Source organism: Ostrea edulis, chromosome 9, assembly GCF_947568905.1.
Source record: "Ostrea edulis chromosome 9, xbOstEdul1.1, whole genome shotgun sequence".
Taxonomy (NCBI): domain Eukaryota; kingdom Metazoa; phylum Mollusca; class Bivalvia; order Ostreida; family Ostreidae; genus Ostrea; species Ostrea edulis.
In genome coordinates, this window is record NC_079172.1 from 63,987,684 (window position 1) to 64,007,458 (window position 19,775).

Genomic DNA, 19,775 nt, shown 5'->3' on the forward strand with positions numbered 1-19,775 from the left:
AGGGGCATAACCCGGGGTATTGTTTTAAACGTTTTATTTGAAATAAGCTAAACGAGTTGACATCTTCATTAAAACTTTTAAAGTGATTTTTATAGAGAAACTATTTTTTTATCATCACGTCACGTGGGGATCCGGGTTAGAATAGGTCCTCATTACCCCTTGCTTGTCGTAAGAGGCGACTAAATGGGGCGATCCTTCAGATGAGACCGCAAAAACCGAGGTCCCGTGTCACAGCAGGCCCCAAGACCCTAAACCCAGAATAGACTTTAAAAGTCAAATGTTTGACTACTTCAAGTTTATCTTCATATTTATGTAGCAAAACTGTCAAAAAAAAAAAAAAAAAAAAAATTAAAAAAAAAATTAATGCAAACATTTACTGAAAATTTTATTTGTTAATGAAAATTATTTTAAAAGTTAGCTGGATTTGAAATTTAGACTTAAGGTTGATCGATCCTCATGTGATGTCATAAGTTTTTGCAAAAATGTTAATATTTTAAACTTTGCACATGATAGATATTATATCTTTCTGAGGAATTTTATTCACTGGATATAATAAAAAATCTGGTAAACTATTAATACTGAAAAAGTTTATATTTTTCATAGATAATCAATTATTTATGATTTTTAAAAATGTTGTCAAGGGCAATAACTCCTATGCTGGAATTCCCTCTACTGGATGTCTATTATACATTGGTTTCCCTAATATCCACAATTAATCTATGCATATTTATGAATTAGCAGTTTTTTAAACTGTTCATATTTAAATTTTTCTGATGATGATGTATATTTCTGTATGTCTGACATCTTTAAAAAGGTGGCAACATATACAATTTCTTTGGTTATTAATTAAATTAAACTATATTGAGTAGAAATTAATAAAAAAAATTCCACTTTAACCATTAATATTGATAAGTCACATGAGGATGGAGCTACCTTAAGTCTATCTGGAGGACAGGTGTACCTATATAGCACGATAAAGATCCCTCCCTGCTCAAAGGCCGTAAGCGCCGAGCAAAGGCTAAAATTTTACAGCCATTCACCAGTCCTGAGTGAAATATTCTCGAGAGGGACGTAAAACAATATTCAATCAATCAATCCCCCCCCCCCCCCATCCGTGTAGTTTGTCAGAATATAACATCTAGATCATGACCTTCACCTTCCTCTTCGCCATGTGTTAAGTCGGCACGTGTTTGACATTCATTAGCATCAGTCAATTGTTTAACGTTTTTGTGGCAATAAAAAGGTTACAAAATAAACTGAAAATTATGTATCAGTGGATTTTAAAACCTGTCAATGATTGAAGAATCTTGAAATTGTGCATAGTTAAAGCAAAACGTGAGTGCTCAGCTCGTGTTTACATCTGCTAACCACACGGAAAGGTCGTGTACAGTATTGACACGTGACTTAAGCTGGCAGTAACGTGAAAGAAGTCTGCATGTCAAAAACAAACCTCAATTCAGTGTTCAAGAGGTTGGATAATATCTAGGATTCACCAGTTTTATCGGTAAGATTTCTACTGAATTTGTACTTAATGTGTGCTTGTTTGAAGGCTTATACAATTTGTATTTGGGAGAACGTTTTTCACTGTCATGTGTTGTGCAACAACTCCTTATAACTAGGCCTATAAGTATAAGGTGATTATTTTGCATTATGTAAATGTGAATGGAAATTAGTTGTATTAGCGGAAAAATCTAGTGTATATTAATAACCGGAATGAGGGAAATTTAATTTCAAGACATCAGATCATGAGAATTCAGTTACGAATATGTTAGGCCTAATCTGCTAATATAGACCAGGTTTCAAGACCGTCATTGGTGTCAAAGCTCGAAAAATCAGTTCAATTTAGATTCATGACAATTTTTTTTCTTGTTAGGGAAAGGAATCTTTTTACTTAAATGTAATACAAAATTTAGACCATTTGTAGTGTGGTGGTATTTTTTTTCCAAATAAAAATCATCATGATTTGATGAAAAAACACAGCAGTCTCATCGAAGTAAATGATTAAATGGAGTTGATCTCTATAGAGAAGTGGACAGTAGTGAAGGGGACAGGGCTAGCCACCTACCCACCATGCAGTGGATGTTACATTATATAAATATATTACATCACTTCAAGTGCATCATGTCAGAATATTTGCCGGTGGTGACTGGAAATCCCTGGGGTGTTATATTGCCCAATGCCCTAGGCAGAGGGCGACATAACACCCCAGGGCTTTCCTGTCACAGGGGGGGGGGGGGGGGGGGGGTGTTAATATTTTGGTTTAGTCGCCCGATAAGTAATGTTATATTGCATAATATTTTTAAAGAAAACAACCAAAGAGACATTTATTATGTTAACCATTATTTGACTGAATGAAATTTAAAGGGGCAATTATTGTCATTTTATCACCAAAAATTTAATTCAATGAAAATTGCTTTATATTATATATTTCAGTAATAACATTATTTAATATTTTAAAAATTATTTCAAATGCCTTTAAATCTTAAAGCAGGCACATGAATGTGTAATTTTGGTAATTAAATAATTATTGTTTTGCAAGACAGTCTTTCTCAATATATTTTATTTACACTAAAAGTGGTTATATACTATATGCACAGGAGAAGGTGTATGCCATAAAAACATGTGAGTGGTTACAATGCCATGAATAGTCACATGTATATTAAATATTTTCAGGAAACTTGTGTAGATTCAATTTTGTTCAAATTGTGACCATCAGGGGAAGGGTAGGTTTATGATAGGGGAACAAAGTATTAATGGGAATATACAGGGAATATAAAAAAAATGTTTTCTCAAGAGAAACAGCTAGGGCTATTAGGCCCTTTGTTGTATCTAAGTGGAAGAACTCAACATATTGAAATATGTGTCAGTGATTTTTTTCCAAATCAATAGGCTTTTGGATTGCTTTTAAATTTGGTGTGAAAAGCAACAATGTCAGGTGATATGTATTTAATCATGTTCTTGTTTTTTTTGTTTTTTTTTGTTTTTTTTTAATTTTTTATTTTTGTGCACATACCGGTATATCAGATATACAATATTATTATATCCAGAGAAGAATGAAAAAAAACAACAAAAAAAACAAAAAAAACCCCAACAAAACAAAAAACAAAGCATATGAGCTGAAGGTATGTGGGATTTGAGAGAGAAAGAAGAAGAGGAAGAGAGAGAAGTTAAGAAAACAGAAGGTTCCATCATTCCATTGGGCATCAAACTTTTCCTTTTTACCATTTTTATACGAAATAAATTTTTGAGTTTCATAAAAAAAATTCATTTGTGAAATTGCAGCACGCACACTCAAGGACTTCTCAGTGCATCTTGCTGTGTACACATACATGTAGTATTTAAGCCATAAGACAATAGTGTTTTGTATCAGACTATTATTTTCAATAAAACCAAGAATAAAAGATTTTTTTGTAATAGCTATCTGTAAATCAGTCTTATCTTCTAAAAAATGCTCAAATTCTGCTAGGAATAATTGTAAAAAATCACATTCCCACAGAATATGTTCTATTGTTTCCTCTTCAGAATGACAATGATTGCAGTACTTTGAGTACTTTTTACCATTTTTACTATTTTTTTTTAATTATATATAAAAAGAATCATGCAGTTTAAAACTGAATTTGTTGTAAACACTGGTTTTGAGCAGCATTCATGTATATAATCATCATTTTTAATTATAACTAGTACCAATAAATGGTACCATTCCAAATGCTAAAATATAATTAATTTCTCCCAATTTTAAGGCTAAAAATATGTCCTGTCCTCCCCCCCCCCCCCCAAAAAAAAAGAAAGAAAACTACTATAACATTGTAATTCAAAGCTCGTAATTCATTTGTATGAGACCATCATACGAGTTGCTGATGTCGATCTTCACTTTCTCTTAAAAACTAGAACTAGAATTAAAGTAGCTTAGCCAATAATTAAATGGTGCATGATTTCAGGCTGTGATCTTTGTTTTATATTATTCTTGTTAAATATATGGCTTCGTGAGTGTTCATTAGAAAATGAATTTATGCCATTGAATTGTTATTCCTAATTTGTTCTATTTTTTTATGTATACACTTTATCGTCTTCCTCACTGACTGTATAGGTCCACTCTGTCCCACTTAGATATTTTCAAAGTTATACTAAATGCACCCCCAACACAGAAGAGTTCTTAACTCGAAACTGGCATATTGAATGCATGGGTATGGGTACCATTCCCACTATATTGTCATGTTCGTAGAAAAAGAAAAGCTGCCCATGGCCAGATTTGGATAAAATGGTCAGTTTACGATGTTTGTGTAGCAAATCATGCAGCCAGTCATTAAGGATGGCCTACTGCTTTAAAGGGACTGATTCATGATTTTCCCCAAAATTTTGTTTTTCACTTTTAATAATCAAAATCTATTGTCTAATGTGTTTAAAAGATTTCACATAAAAATTAAGGTTATATACATTATCACAGAAAGCCATTTTAGAGAGTTTATTATTTGTTTTGTAAACAAAGATTGCGGTATGTTATTCTTTACGAAATTTCAAAAGAAATGGATATCGATCTAAGTTTATTATATCTTTCACATTTCAAGCATTCTTTGGGTAAAATGTATCATCTAAAAGTTAAAACTTGTGCATTTGCAAAATTAATATGCTTTATATTACAAAATTAACATTTCACTGGTTCATGAAAAGACTCGAGTCTTTGTCTACATAACACAGATCTTGGGCTAAAATATTGCTTTTATTCTTGCGTTCAGAAGGTCAAAATTTTGGCTGTCATTATTAAATCAGTTATATTTTTAATGTTTAACATAAAAAATGAAAAATATTTTCTTTCAAAAATCGTGAATCAGTCCCTTCAATTGACATATTTGAGTTGTTTATTAAAATTCATGCACCCAGTTTTTTGTGTTGCGTGGTAACGCAGGTCTCTGCGTGGAGTCTTATTTTAAGCTGTGTAAAACACACTGTGACAGTCGTACATTTTGTAACGAAACGTGACTTTGCTATAACAGTTATAAAATCCTGCAGCCTGGTTATTTCATAAACTGATTTGTTTGGAGGCTGAGCCAGACACGAGATTCTTTACAGAATTCTATGCTTTCTTTGTGAAGCTTGACATTTGTCGCTGGTGCTAACTCATACATCCATGGCAACTCGAAAAACATTTTATTTTCGTTTATTACAAAACAAAAATTAAAAAGAAAACCTTGCAGCTGGTATTCCGTAATATTGATCTAAACCTAATTCTCTAGTTTGACTGTTGTGTAAGAGCTTCGCGCATGTCTGACATTACAAAACTGCCATGGACGACCTTGGATTTGTAGACACTCGATCAACTTGCGGATGTGAAATGACGTGTAGGTGATGTATAATCATTAGGTTTCTGTTCTTTTTCTCTCTACTTTTTCAGTATTTCATTTCACCAGTAATTTTTCAGTGATTTTCTCGCATGCATGTGGAGAAAGCAGAATAAATCAGATTATTGATGATCTCTTTTAAAAAAAAAACCCATTATGCAACTTATTCTTAGAGAAAAACCCATTTATTACACAACAGTAACCACACCTGTGTACAAGGTGAGATGTCACACAACAGTTAAATTATTACTGTAACCACTGCAACATGTCAGTACCTACCCCCAAAATTAGAGAAAGATGATTCTTAACAAAACTACAGCTAGTAGAAGAAATCATCCTGTGTTTATATGATTTAAGCATTAATTGACAAAGTTGTTTCAACTCCTAAGTTACATGTACCAGTTATTGTCTTACATTATTACATTTAATTACACATGTAGTATTTATTCAAGTTACATACACATGTACCAGTTATTGTATTACATATGATTACACATGTAGTATTTATTCAAGTTACATACACATGTACCAGTTATTGTATTACATATAATTACACATGTGGTGTTTATTCTAGTTTTAAGTGGTCAGTAAATTTCTGCTGTGGCAGCTACTGAAATAAAAAAAAAAATCAATAAAAACCTTTTGTGACAATAAGTGACATCATAGGATCATGCAGAAAGAGATAATACAAGCTGGTCAGCAAAACAGATTGACAGTCAAAAATATATACAAATAAAATTTTTAAGTTGTATATTAGTCATGGTAATAATGGTCATTATTATCATGACTAATATACAATTTAAAATGCATGCACTCTTTACTCTTATTGTTGATCTTGATAAAAAAGAAGGCATTATGTGATGTTTTAAGTAAATAATGTGATATTACTGGGTAGTAATTAAATTTCATTTTTGATGTCTGCTAGTACTTTTACCCTTGGAAACTTTCATTAGAACTCTGTATTTTAGAAACCTGGGATTGAAATTGCTCTATTTTTTACTTCTATAACACCAATACAAGGATCAATGATCTGGTTTTGAGACAGTGTACTTAGGCCAAAAAAAATATATGTTGGTTTCCACTTTCACCTAAAAAAAAATTTAAGGGTTGGTACATGTGGTAAGTAGGTAGTGTTTTTTGTTGTTGATTTTATAGGTTGAATTATTTTTTAATGATTTAGTATTCTACTATCATGCATAAAACATAGTGATTGTTTAGTAATGAAATAAAAGTTATATGATAAATCAAAACATTTCTTCCACTGTACTGTAAACAAAAACTGTTTCTGTGTTTTAAATTTGGAATCTGTTAGTGCATAATAAATAACTTAATACATATATATGTAAGTCAATAAATATACTCTTGTTGGAGTGATGACATTCGCAGAATCTGTGAGAATGAAAAGAGATGTGTTAGGGTATGCAGAAATTTTAGGGTCGGTCGGGAAAGTGGAAACCAACATGTATTTTTTTTTTGCCTTAATTTATTATCCCTTCGCAATTTAGTAAATGTGAAAGGGGAGGTTATGAGACTGTTTGTGTGCGAGTATGTGTATGTCTAACACTGATCAGAGCTTGTAGACACTCAACAGGCCACATTTTTTGCTTGATTGATGTCATACTTCACATGCAGTTTTGTTATCAAATGAGGAAGAGCCCTATAAATAATTGTTTTTGGGATGAAAAGGTCCAAGTTCAAGGCCACTACATGACTTAATAAAAAATGTATGCAGACACTCTTAACAGGCCATATCAATTGATGCTTCACCTACAGCCCTCTAATGGAGAGAGATTTCACCTACAGCTCTCTAATGTAGAGAGACCTCACCTACAGCTCTCTAATGGAGAGAGACTACACATACAGTTCTCTAATGGAGAGAGACTTCACCTACAGCTCTCTAATGGAGAGAGACTACACATACAGTTCTCTAATGGAGAGAGACTTCACCTACAGCTCTCTAATGGAGAGAGATTCTAATGGAGAGAGACTTCACCTACAGCTCTCTAATGGAGAGAGACCTCACCTACAGCTCTCTTATGGAGAGAGACTTCACCTACAGTTCTCTAATGGAGAGAGACTTCACCTACAGTTCTCTAATGGAGAGAGACCTCACCTACAGTTCTCTAATGGAGAGAGACTTCACCTACAGTTCTCTAATGGAGAGAGATTTCACCTACAGCCCTCTAATGGAGAGAGACTTCACCTACAGCTCTCTAATGGAGAGATACTTCACCTACAGCTCTCTAATGGAGAGATACTTCACCTACAGTTCTCTAATGGAGAGATACTTCACCTACAGCTCTCTAATGGAGAAAGACTTCACATACAGTTCTCTAATGGAGAGAGACTTCACCTATAGCCCTCTAATGGAGAAAGACTTCACATACAGCTCTCTAATGGAGAGAGACTTCACCTACAACTCTCTAATGGAGAGAGGATGAACCTAATTGAGTTTTGGATCCAAAGGTCAAAGTTACGAGGGACTGTATCTACTATGTCATGACCCCCACCCCACCCCCTTACACACACAGGATTAGAACATCCACCTCCCCCCCCCCCCCCCCCCACACACACACACACACACACATACACAGACAGATCTCACCTTTACACTCGGTCAGTTCTTCTCAAGAACCACTGGGCCAGAAAAGCTGAAATTTACACGAAGGCTTCTAGACATAGTGGAGATTCATTCCAGTTTGTCAAAATCATGACCCCCGAGGATAGGATGGGGCCACATTAGGGGATCAAAGTTTTACATACAAATCTATAGGGGAAATCTTTAAAAATCTTCTCAAGAACCATTGGGCCAGGAAAGTTTATATAAAATTTACATAAAAGCTTCCAGACAGTACAAACTCAAGTCTGTAAAAATCGTGGCCCCCCAGGGGTAGGTTGGGGCTACAATAAAGATCAAAGTTTTGCATGCAAAAATATGGGGAAAATCTTTGAATATGGGCCAAGGTGACTCTGGTAAACGATATGGCCCATGGGCCTCTTGTTAATATCTTCTGAAGAACAGCAGGACCCTGGTGACTCAAGTGAACTTTGTGATTCCTGGGCCTCTTGTTGAACAGTGAACAACGTTTTATCATTGATTTCAGAGCTTTAATCAACCAACAGAAGCGTCACCATGGAGTGGCATATAATGAATGCTGGCGGAGTCTCCAGCCTGGGAAGTAACCTAGGTAGTGTGGAGGAGTCCCAGTACGTGCCATCTGATGATTGTAAAGGTGAGTTCTGTCTCTGTATTTTTGTGTGTGTGTGTGGGAGGGTGTCCCAGTACGTGCCATTTGACGAGTGTAAAGGTGAGTTCTGTCTGTGTGTGTGTGTTTGAATGGGGGATGGGGAGGGGGGTGGAGGAAGGGGTACCTACAATCTATAGGTTCTATCTCTGTCATTGTGTGTGAGGGGGGGGGGGGGGGGTCATGCAATACAATCTGAGGTTCTATCTGTGTGTGTGGGAGAAGGAGGTAGATACAATCTAATAAGTGCTTAGATGGGCTCTGTGAGTGGTGAGGGGAGGGGGGGGGGTTAAATACTGTCTGATGAATGTAAAGAAGAGTTCTGGGTGGAGTGGGAGGGTCGATATATGAATTGTTCATTTGAAGGGGATGTGTCATGTGCTTTATTAGTATGTGATGTTGACCTAGTTTGGACTATAACTTTGTGATTAGTATGTGATGTTGACCTAGTTTGAACAATAACTTTGTGATTAGTATGTGATGTTGACCTGCGTTACGCAGTGGCGACATATAGGGATCACTATCCGTCGTCTTGCGTCGTCATCTGGCGTCGTCACAAAAAATTTCTGTCACAGTTTTCTCAAGAACCACATGGGGCAACTCCCTGATATTTGGCACAGAGCATCACTGTGGCCAACTGTATTGTGTAAGACATTTTCGAATCTGTCGCTTATCAACTTCCTGTTTAGTGACAAAAACCATTTCAATAATTTACTTTTTCAACATTATACATGATATATTACATATAGAATGAACTAGCAGGCGACACATGTCTTCCGGGGAAGACTTAATACTGCGTTTGGAACTATACCTTTGTAAACCAATATGGTTTTGTATAGGATTTAGGGCAGATCATCATGTTTTAAGTAGATTAGGAGTTCAACAGCATGGAATTATCTTACAGTGACTGTACTCTCTCTTTTTAAACTTTGTCAGACACTGCAATGTATGAAATAGCAAAGACAAAAGTGATAGAAGCTATAAGATTTTAAAATGAACTAATTTAAAGCCAGCACAATGTAGTTGACAATGCATGTATCAAAAGACGAGAGATTAAGCTCTGCTGCTTGTCTTTGGGGAATATAATTATCTAACCTGCAGCAGCACTTTATTTTGTCGAACTCTTTAAAATGTGATCAGTGAAATGAAAGATCAATGAAACAGAAACTTCAGTATAGCTATCCGGTTCACATAGGCGGTGGTTTGTAGTTGTTTACGCACAGACATGTCAACATTTTAAGAAGGAATAACACACCAGAGAAATCTGATACGGATGAGAAGTGGAGGATATATAGAATGATATTTTAAGATTGAAAACTATCAATTTCACCTTATTTTATTAAAAAGATAATAATCCAGTTCTAATAGAAAGTTATGTAAAAAAAACTTGAAACTTGGAACTTGACTCGAACCTACGATCTGTAGACATGCTCTAAAGATCAACAATTACGTTGACACGATAACCTAATGAGGTACTCAACTAGGCAATTGCATGGATTTAAAAGGAATGATAAATATTAGTGATATTTATATTTTAATGCATGTTTGAAAAGAAAGTCAGCTATTGATATGACATTGTGGTATTCTAGCTTCCTTAACATAGTTAATACAATATTTGATGGAATAAACTGGGCCAGCCAGAGTAGGTCCAAGAAAGGTCTCATTGTAAAGGGGGGGGGGGATAAGTGAGGCAACAAGTACTGAAAAGGGCCAGGATGTTCCACAATAGAAAGTGAAATGATGGTGCCAAAGACGGGTTATTGTGGACAATGTAGTTTATCTGTATCATAAGAATATCAGAAGAATGAATTAAGAAAGCTATGATGAGAATGGGTTTTATTATGTCTCCCCTTCCTAAACAGTGTGTCACGTGGCATTTTTGATGATCTTTGACCTTATCATTGGTATTTGAGATATCGATGTTCAAGATACCAAAGTTGAACTGTATTTCAGTCAGTGAAGTATGTTTGACAGTTTGACAGTTATACCCCACGTAATCAAGTTGTGGAGGATATATTGTTTTTGACCCGTCCATCAGTCCTTTCCTTGTCAGTGCAACTACTTCGATCAAGACCACTCTACAGAATTTAGTGAAACTTTGTAGTTAATAAGGACACACTGTAGATGTGCTTATTCCTAGAAAATTCAGATTTGGTAATTTTTCCGGGAGTTATGCCCCTTCTGAACATAAAATTTCGAGCCTGTCTGTCCCTTTTTTGTCAGCGCAACTCCTCTGAGACCACTCAACAGAATTTCGTGAAACTATGTAGTTAATAAGGACACACTGTGTAGATGTGCACATTCCCAGGAAATTCTGATTCATTATTTTTGCCGAGAGTTATGCTTCTTTTGAACTTGAAATTTTGAGCCTGTCTGTCCTGTTCTTGCAGAATTGCATAGCATTAACATTCATTATGTGAGGCATTGTCAAGCAATGTTGGAGCATGAAGTATGTGAGCTTGCTCACTTTTTCTTTTCATTTTATTAGAATTTGAGTAGATTTTAGTCTGAAAAGTATATTTAACATTTTTTTTTTTTAATTATTTGTTATGCACAAATGCAAGTGTTGTATGTGTTTTGTAGATGTTTAATATTATTGGTTTTCAGTACTCTCAGTTCTTTGATTTCATTATCTGTTATGGACTAATGCTAGTGTTAACATGTGTTTTGTAGATGTTTTGTTGGAAATCTTGGCTCAGCTTAAAGATGAGGATCCTCAACACAGAACCACACGCCGTCAGCTCCACTACAGCCATCTAGTGGAGAAAGTAAGTGTCCAATTCAAAGGGCATTAACTCATGACTATTTTATGTGGGGCAATTTTAATCGAATATTAATGAATGCATTTTAATTGAATAATAGACGTCTCAGGTTTGATGCTGCACTAGGATTGAGAATCAGACTTGAGACCTTGCTGAGTTGCAAATCAAGCATGCATGACTGGTTGTCAGGCATTCGAGCATGTATGACTGGTCTGTTGGGCATTCGAGCATGCATGACTGATTTGTCAACATTTTGCTGTATCTGAGGTCTGTGTTCTTTTTCAGGATCTCTGTGCGATGATAAAATATCTGAAGGATGAACCAGAAATATTCAGTTTAGTTGTAAGGTAAGGGAGTGAAATATCTTTCAGATTTACCAACAAGAAAGTAATCGTCCTCTGTTTCTAAACATTTACACATGACTAACATTTTAAAGACAGATAAAGCAGTAAATGATACTGTTATTAGTATTTGTATTCAATCTAATGAAAATGGAGCATAAACTGGCACATCCAATTGTCAAAATGTAGTGCTTTGTATTCTGGTATAAACAATCGCGCCCCACCACTGTGTTTTGTATTCTTAGAATTCTGATATAAACAATCGCGCCCCACCACTGCATTCTTAGAATTCTGGTATAAACAATCGCACCCCACTACTGCATTCTTAGAATTCTGATATAAACAATCGCCCCCCACCACTGCATTCTTAGAATTCTGGTATGAACAATCGCGCCCCACCACTGCATTCTTAGAATTCTGGTATAAACAATCGTGCCCCACCACTGCATTCTTAGAATTCTGATATAAATAATCACACCCCACAACTGCATTCTGTATCCTTAGAATTCGAATATAAACAATTGCACATTCTGTATTCTTAGAATTCTGATATATTTGACAATCACAACCCACAACTGCATACTGTATTCTTAGAATCCTGGCCAATTTGACACAGCCTGTAGAAAGTCTTGTACAGTCCTCCGGGTATTCCATGACAGAGGCAACTCAGACTACATTGTCATGGCAAAATGGAGTAGAAAGTTCCTTACATCACTACAGATCACTGCTTGTCGAGAGATGTATACTTTTGAGCATCTTGGAGGAAATTCACACTCTTGTAGAAGAGGTAATGCACAAAGACTTATTTTTCTGTATCAAAGCATGGATTTTATCTCATTATGAAAGGATGAAGTGAAATGGCTATAGATATAAAATGGCCCCCAATATATTTATAAAAAATCACTTTCTTGTTTTGTATCAAAATTTACATGGTTCAACATTTGTACTTTTATAATTTGCTAGTTACACGGAACATACGTTCGCCCCAAAGGTATAAAACTCCCGAGTTTAAGCTTGTCGTTGTGCTTCATTCGGAGTTTTTCAATGTCTTTGTTTTTTGGTTTTGTAGTGCGAGGGTTATCCCCTGTTGGAGGAGAACTGTGAGACAATCAATCAAAGTCTCCTGTTGTTAAGGAATCTCTTACACTTCCCCAGCAGTGACGAGGATAACAGCAGTAAAGAACATGAAAAATTCCTCAGGTAAATCACGCCACACATTTCAATAGGTCTGTCCTTCCAGTGACTTATTGCAATCTTTTCTCGTTTATGTCGAATTTTGATCATTTTCAATTTCTTTGCTGAAAGTGTTTGACCATTTGTTACCAAAACTGGTGCATAGGTAAACAGGATTTAAGAATTCCTATTCACTACCCCCGTGGGCCCTTGAGTTGGGACCAGAACTTAAATATCGATGTGGTACTTAAAAGGAAAATATTCTTTACTTTTTAACAGTATGTAGCTAAAATTAGCATGGAGACCTTTGTTATTACTGAAACTCATAGCCCCAAAGTAGTGTGTGTGTGTGTGTGTGTGTGTGTGTGTTACAGTACAGGGAGGACCAGATTGGATTTTGAATGGATTTACGCTGCATAGGCCCAACAGTGGGATATGTTTTGGTATCGACATTGTGATATCGTTGCTCTAGATTAGAATAGGTCCTTGATACCCCTTGTTTGTCATAAGAGGCGACTAAATGGGGTGGTCCTTTGGATGAGACCACAAAAAACAAGGCCCTGTGTCATAGCAGTACGTGTGACACAAAGATTCCTTCCTGCTCGAAGGCCGTAAGCACCAATCATAGGCTTAAATTTTGCAGCCCTTCACCGGCAATGGTGACATCTTCATTGTTGAGAGGGATGTTAAACAATATTCTATCAATCTGCCTTTGCTATCAACTTTGTGATATCATTGTTATAGACTTATTATATCTTTATTATCGACTGTGTGATATCTTTGTTAATGACTGTGTGATATCTTTGTTATTGGCTGTGTGTTATTGACTGTTTGATATCTTTATTATTGACTGTGTGATATATTTGTTATTGACTGTGTGATATCTTTATTATTGACTGTGTGATATCTTTGTGATATCTTTGTTATTGACTTTGTGATATCCTTGTTATTGACTATGTGATATTTTTGTTATTGACTGTGGATTTTCCTACTGTTTCATGTTGATACTTTTGACTTTGTAGACTCCTGTTTGAATGTGATTTCACAGAGAGATTGATGGAACTTTTACAGCTTCCCCAAACGGTAAGATAAAGAAGGGGTGGACACATTCCAATGTAAACGGAATAAACATTTAGTACTGGGTATAAATCAAATTGTACATGGTTAGATAAAGCAATGAATTCATGCATCAGTGTTGCAGATCAATTGTACTTAGATAAAACAACCTGAGATTGATTCCCCACAAATGTTTGTAGGAGTACTGGACAGTTACAGTGGTGCAGCTGGTCACTCTTCTATTCAAGGGACACGTAAGTGTATAATCCACACAAAACAGTCACCTTAATTCATGTATACATGTGTATACACATAGAACACAACCACCTTAATTCTTGTGTACAAGTGTATACACACAAAACACAGCCACCTTAATTCATGTAAGTGTATACAGACAGAACACAGTCACCTTAATTCATGTAAGTGTATACACACAGAACACAGTCACCTTAATTCTTGTGTACATGTGTATACACACAAAACACATCCACCTTAATTCATGTAAGTGTATACACACAGAACACAACCACCTTAATTCATGTAATTGTATACACGCAGAACACAGTCACCTTAATTCATGTAATTGTATACACACAGAACACAGTCACCTTAATTCATGTAAGTGTATACACACAGAACACAGCCACCTTAATTCATGTAAGTGTGTACACACAGAACACAGCCACCTTAATTCATGTAAGTGTATACACACAGAACATAGTCACCTTAATTCATGTAAGTGTATACACACAGAACACAGTCACCTTAATTCTTGTGTACATGTGTATACACACAGAACACAGTCACCTTAATTCATGTAATTGTATACACACAGAACACAGTCACCTTAATTCATGTAATTGTATACACACAGAACACAGTCACCTTAATTCATGTAATTGTGTACACACAGAACACAGCCACCTTAATTCATGTAAGTGTATACACACAGAACATAGTCACCTTAATTCATGGAAGTGTATACACACAGAACACAGCCACCTTAATTTAGATGGCATGAAGCAACACTAAGGCATATTTGTGACAAACTTTTAAAGATTAGCTTTCATTGTCACGAATGCCACAGAAATATTTTAAATCTCGGACATTGACGGTGTTTCTGTGTACACGTAGATGTATGTGATATTGACAGGTGTTTCTGTGTACACGTAGATGTATGTGATATTGACAGGTGTTTCTGTGTACACGTAAATGTATGTGATATTGACAGGTGTTTCTGTGTACATGTAGATGTATGTGATATTGACAGGTGTTTCTGTGTACACGTAGATGTATGTGATATTGACAGGTGTTTCTGTGTACATGTAAATGTATGTGATATTGACAGGTGTTTCTGTGTACATGTAGATGTATGTGATATTGACAGGTGTTTCTGTGTACACGTAGATGTATGTGATATTGACAGGTGTTTCTGTGTACACGTAGATGTATGTGATATTGACAGGTTGGTGAGATGTTCCTTCACAATGTGACGGACAGCGATTCTGTGTCGTCTGTACCCGAGAAATTGGAGGACTTTCAGGAGTGTCTGATTTGTGGGGACCAGCACAGTGATAAGGAACTGATGTGCATTAATCACCTCGAGGAAGGATTCTCTAAAACTCTGCATCTGCACAGAGACTCTAGCAGAAACTCCTCGGAGAGTGGATCTACTGCAGACCTGACGGATGAGGAAAAGTTGTTGTGAGTAGAAACATTCAGGTCTTCATCAAATGTGTTTTAGACTTTGTTTTCAAATCATTACATAATGCCAAATTTATAATACTAACTTGTAATTTTTATCTTGCAGAAAACATTTGACAGCATTTGCTCAAGAACTCCTGAAAAAAGCCTTCTGCAGCCTGGTACATAATTTGCGGGTAAGAGCTCCAACCTCTTAGTTCCTAATCTATGTCCTCTGTAGTCAGATTTAGACATGTGGTACAGGGCAGATTAGTGGTATAATTCAATTATTTAACATTGTATGTATGATTATGATTTCAGCACATACTCACGTCCCCCTATAAGACAATGCTGTGTTCATTACAGTGTATGATTGTGATTTCAGCACATACTCACGTCCCCCTATAAGACAATGCTGTGTTCATTACAGTGTATGATTGTGATTTCAGCACATACTCACGTCCCCCTATAAGACAATGCTGTGTTCATTACAGTGTATGATTGTGATTTCAGCACATACTCACGTCCCCCTATAAGACAATGCTGTGTTCATTACAGTGTATGATTATGATTTCAGCACATACTCACGTCCCCCTATAAGACAATGCTGTGTTCATTACAGTGTATGATTATGATTTCAGCACATACTCACGTCCCCCTATAAGACAATGCTGTGTTCATTACAGTGTATGATTATGATTTCAGCACATACTCACGTCCCCCTATAAGACAATGCTGTGTTCATTACAGTGTATGATTATGATTTCAGCACATACTCACGTCCCCCTATAAGACAATGCTGTGTTCATTACAGTGTATGATTATGATTTCAGCACATACTCACGTCCCCCTATAAGACAATGCTGTGTTCATTACAGTGTATGATTATGATTTCAGCACATACTCACGTCCCCCTATAAGGCGATGATAGACGAGGTTTATCTATTGTGGCTTGTTGCATTTTTTCTGAAGTATGCCAGGCATCAGCGTATGGAGTTTGAGTACATTAGGTGAGAATCTGATATTGTATAATTATATACATATATTGATGAATGTAGATCATAATAGTTCTCTTCTAGTTTTCTTTCTCCTTTCATGTAGTTGTTAAAGCTGTATGTGTACTTATTTTGATATACTTAAGATTTAGTGTAATTTTATGTTGCAGGGCCATATATTCCACCGACATGTACGGCTACTTAGTGTATGAGGGTGTGACGAATTCTGAGCAGCTGGTGATTGCACAGAGAAACAAACAGGACACAACTAAATACCTCAGGAGGTAGGCTCGGCCCGTGTTTAAAACATGATTACCTCACTATAGGAATGAAATGAGATGTGTATAAGAACCAAGGTCAAAAGATGTGAATAAGACCCAAAGTCAAGAACCATGAATAAGACCCAAGGTCAAGAGATGTGAATAAGACCCAAGGTCAAGAGACATGAATAAGACCCAAGGTCAAGAGATGTGAATAAGATCCAAGGTCAAGAGACATGGGTAAGACCCAAGGTCAAGAGATGTGAATATGACCCAAGATCAAGATATGTGAATAAGACCCAAGGTCAAGAGACATTAATACGTCCCAAGGTCAAGAGATGTGAATAAGACCCAAGGTCAAGAGATGTGAATATGACCCAAGATCAAGATATGTGAATAAGACCCAAGATCAAGAGATGTGGGTAAGACCCAAGGTCAAGAGACATTAATAAGTCCCAAGGTCAAGAGATGTTGGTAGATTTTAAAAACAAACTCAAGTATCAGATCATGCTGGTATGAATGCTGCATGTTAAGAAAATTTGTCTACTTGTCTGCATGCAACATTAAATATAATCTGTGATTTTCTGAAAAAAAAAGAAAATAATCCTACTTTTATCGAATGGTTTGAAAGCATCCTAAGAATATCAAAGTTTTAGCAATTTCCATACTTAATAGTCAACTTGATGGAACAGCTGTCAACCGGTCCTGACTACTTTACCTTGAAGTGATTGGTTAGATCGACATTATGATGTTCATAGTGTATTTATATGATTACCTCATAACTTTTATAAATTATAGCGCATGGAAATATAAAACTTCACTGTATTCAACCTTTGAACTTAAAATTATTGATTTATGGAGATGAAATGATGCAAGTTGGTACATGTATTAGATGAGAAAATATTGTTTACAGATTACATCTGACTGTGGGTGCCTTGAGAGAAATGTTACATGGTCTGAAGTTATACAGCGAGGACACCAATCTAAGTATGACCAACACGTCATACCTACAGAATTTACAAAGTAAGGCCCGTGTCTCATATATCTGTATGTTTTATCTGTAGATAAATACACAGAAATCTTCCATGTGTGACAGACAGATGATTTAGTTCATATATCTGTGTTTTGTTTGTTGATAAATGCACAGAAATCTTCCATGTGTGACAGACAGATGATTTAGTTCATATATCTGTGTTTTGTTTGTTGATAAATGCACAGAAATCTTCCATGTGTGCATCTTCAGCCCCAATTTAGAATTGTCTCCCCATAGTGTGCAACATAAACACCGGGTGAGTGAAGTAAATGTTGACCCCGTTTGCTGTTCGCTTGTATGAATCAGAACCACATTTTTCTGTATAGACGTAGGGAAAACGGTATCTGTGTGGTTTATTAAGATTTGTTTATTACGGTATCTGTGGTTTTATTAAGACTTGTTTATTACGGTATCTGTGTGGTTTGATTAAGACTTGTTTATTACGGTATCTGTGTGGTTTATTAAGACTTGTTTGTTACGGTATCTGTGTGGTTTTATTAAGACTTGTTTGTTACGGTATCTGTGGTTTATTAAGACTTGTTTGTTACGGTATCTGTGGTTTATTAAGACTTGTTTATTACGGTATCTGTGTGGTTTTATTAAGACTTGTTTATTACGGTATCTGTGGTTTATTAAGACTTGTTTGTTACGGTATCTGTGGTTTATTAAGACTTGTTTATTACGGTATCTGTGTGGTTTTATTAAGACTTTTTTATTACGGTATCTGTGTGTTTTTATTAAGACTTGTTTATTACGGTATCTCTGTGTGGTTTGTAGGGGACTTGTTTATTACGGTATCTCTGTGTGGTTTGTAGGGGACTTGTTTATTATGGTATCTCTTTGTGGTTTGTAGGGGACCTAGCCGGCATGATGGACCTGCCTCAGATGCTTCTCCTCCTTATTCGGAACTTCCAGATGCACACTCACAATCTGAAGTTCTTACAGGACGTGATTGTCACTAATCATCTCCTGCTGCTTCTGATGGATTTATGGAAGACTAAAGGGTTCAGCAAAAGAGAGTTCAACATGTTGGACCATGTCAAACAGTAAGTATTTCAAATAATAAAGGGCTCCGCAAAAGAGAGTTTGATATGTTGGATCATGTCAAACAGCAAGTATTTCACATAATAAAGGGCTCATCAAAAGAGAGTTCAACTTGATGGACCATGTCAAACAGTAAGTATTTCACCTAATAAAGGACTCAGCAAAAGAGAGTTCAACATGTTGGACCATGTCAAACTGAGTATTTCGCAAAATAAAGGGCTCAGCAAAAGAGATATGTTATTAAGAAAACATTAAGGTACATCAGTGAGATATGATAAGGAAAACATTGAAGTACATCACAGTGAGATATGATTAAATATTGAGGTACATCACAGTGAGATATGATTAAATATTGAGGGACATCACAGTGAGATATGATTAAATATTGAGGTACATCACAGTGAGATATGATTAAACATTGAGGTACATCACAGTGAGATATGATTAAATATTGAGGTTATGACAGTGAGATATGATTAAATATTGAGGTACATGACTGTGAGATATTTTGTCTTTGTAGATTTGCCACTATAGATGTAATGCAGAGGTATGGCCGTTTATTGGAAAACTACGGATACAATAATCCGGTGGTCAATAACTGTATTTTTACCATGATGCATCACATCGCAGGCGACTGTGAGAAACCGACAGTTCTACTACAGGTGCAAATACTCCGAACCTTCCTGGAAATTCTGGATAGTAGTATACCTTTATCACAGGTTGGACATTAAACAAATTTGTCATAGGAATTTCTGCATCACCAAAATGATAATTAAATCTACCGGATGTAGTGTTTTAATTAAATCTACAGGGTGTAGTATTTTGATTAATTCTACAGGGTGTAGTA

General features: G+C 35.8%; 1 protein-coding gene across 4 annotated transcripts in view; it reads left to right on the forward strand.

The window, feature by feature from the left end:
* Positions 1 to 1,212: 1,212 nt before the first annotated feature.
* The window catches only part of LOC125659754 (protein timeless-like), a 31,295-nt gene continuing 12,732 nt past the window's right edge, over positions 1,213 to 19,775 (forward strand). For 2 of the 4 annotated variants that reach the window (XM_048891526.2, XM_056149885.1), the window contains exons 1-15: positions 4,893 to 5,336; positions 8,441 to 8,569; positions 11,255 to 11,349; positions 11,629 to 11,690; positions 12,279 to 12,471; positions 12,754 to 12,884; positions 13,880 to 13,940; positions 14,114 to 14,167; positions 15,379 to 15,617; positions 15,724 to 15,793; positions 16,494 to 16,606; positions 16,762 to 16,875; positions 17,765 to 17,874; positions 18,738 to 18,930; positions 19,449 to 19,647. In XM_048891526.2, coding sequence (XP_048747483.2) covers positions 8,470 to 8,569; positions 11,255 to 11,349; positions 11,629 to 11,690; positions 12,279 to 12,471; positions 12,754 to 12,884; positions 13,880 to 13,940; positions 14,114 to 14,167; positions 15,379 to 15,617; positions 15,724 to 15,793; positions 16,494 to 16,606; positions 16,762 to 16,875; positions 17,765 to 17,874; positions 18,738 to 18,930; positions 19,449 to 19,647 — 1,734 coding nt within the window. In that variant the 5' untranslated portion in view covers positions 4,893 to 5,336; positions 8,441 to 8,469. Of the gene's footprint in view, positions 1,505 to 4,892; positions 5,337 to 8,440; positions 8,570 to 11,254; positions 11,350 to 11,628; positions 11,691 to 12,278; positions 12,472 to 12,753; positions 12,885 to 13,879; positions 13,941 to 14,113; positions 14,168 to 15,378; positions 15,618 to 15,723; positions 15,794 to 16,493; positions 16,607 to 16,761; positions 16,876 to 17,764; positions 17,875 to 18,737; positions 18,931 to 19,448; positions 19,648 to 19,775 lie in introns of those variants that run through there. The other 2 variants (XM_048891525.2, XM_048891527.2) reach the window with 2 other exon arrangements.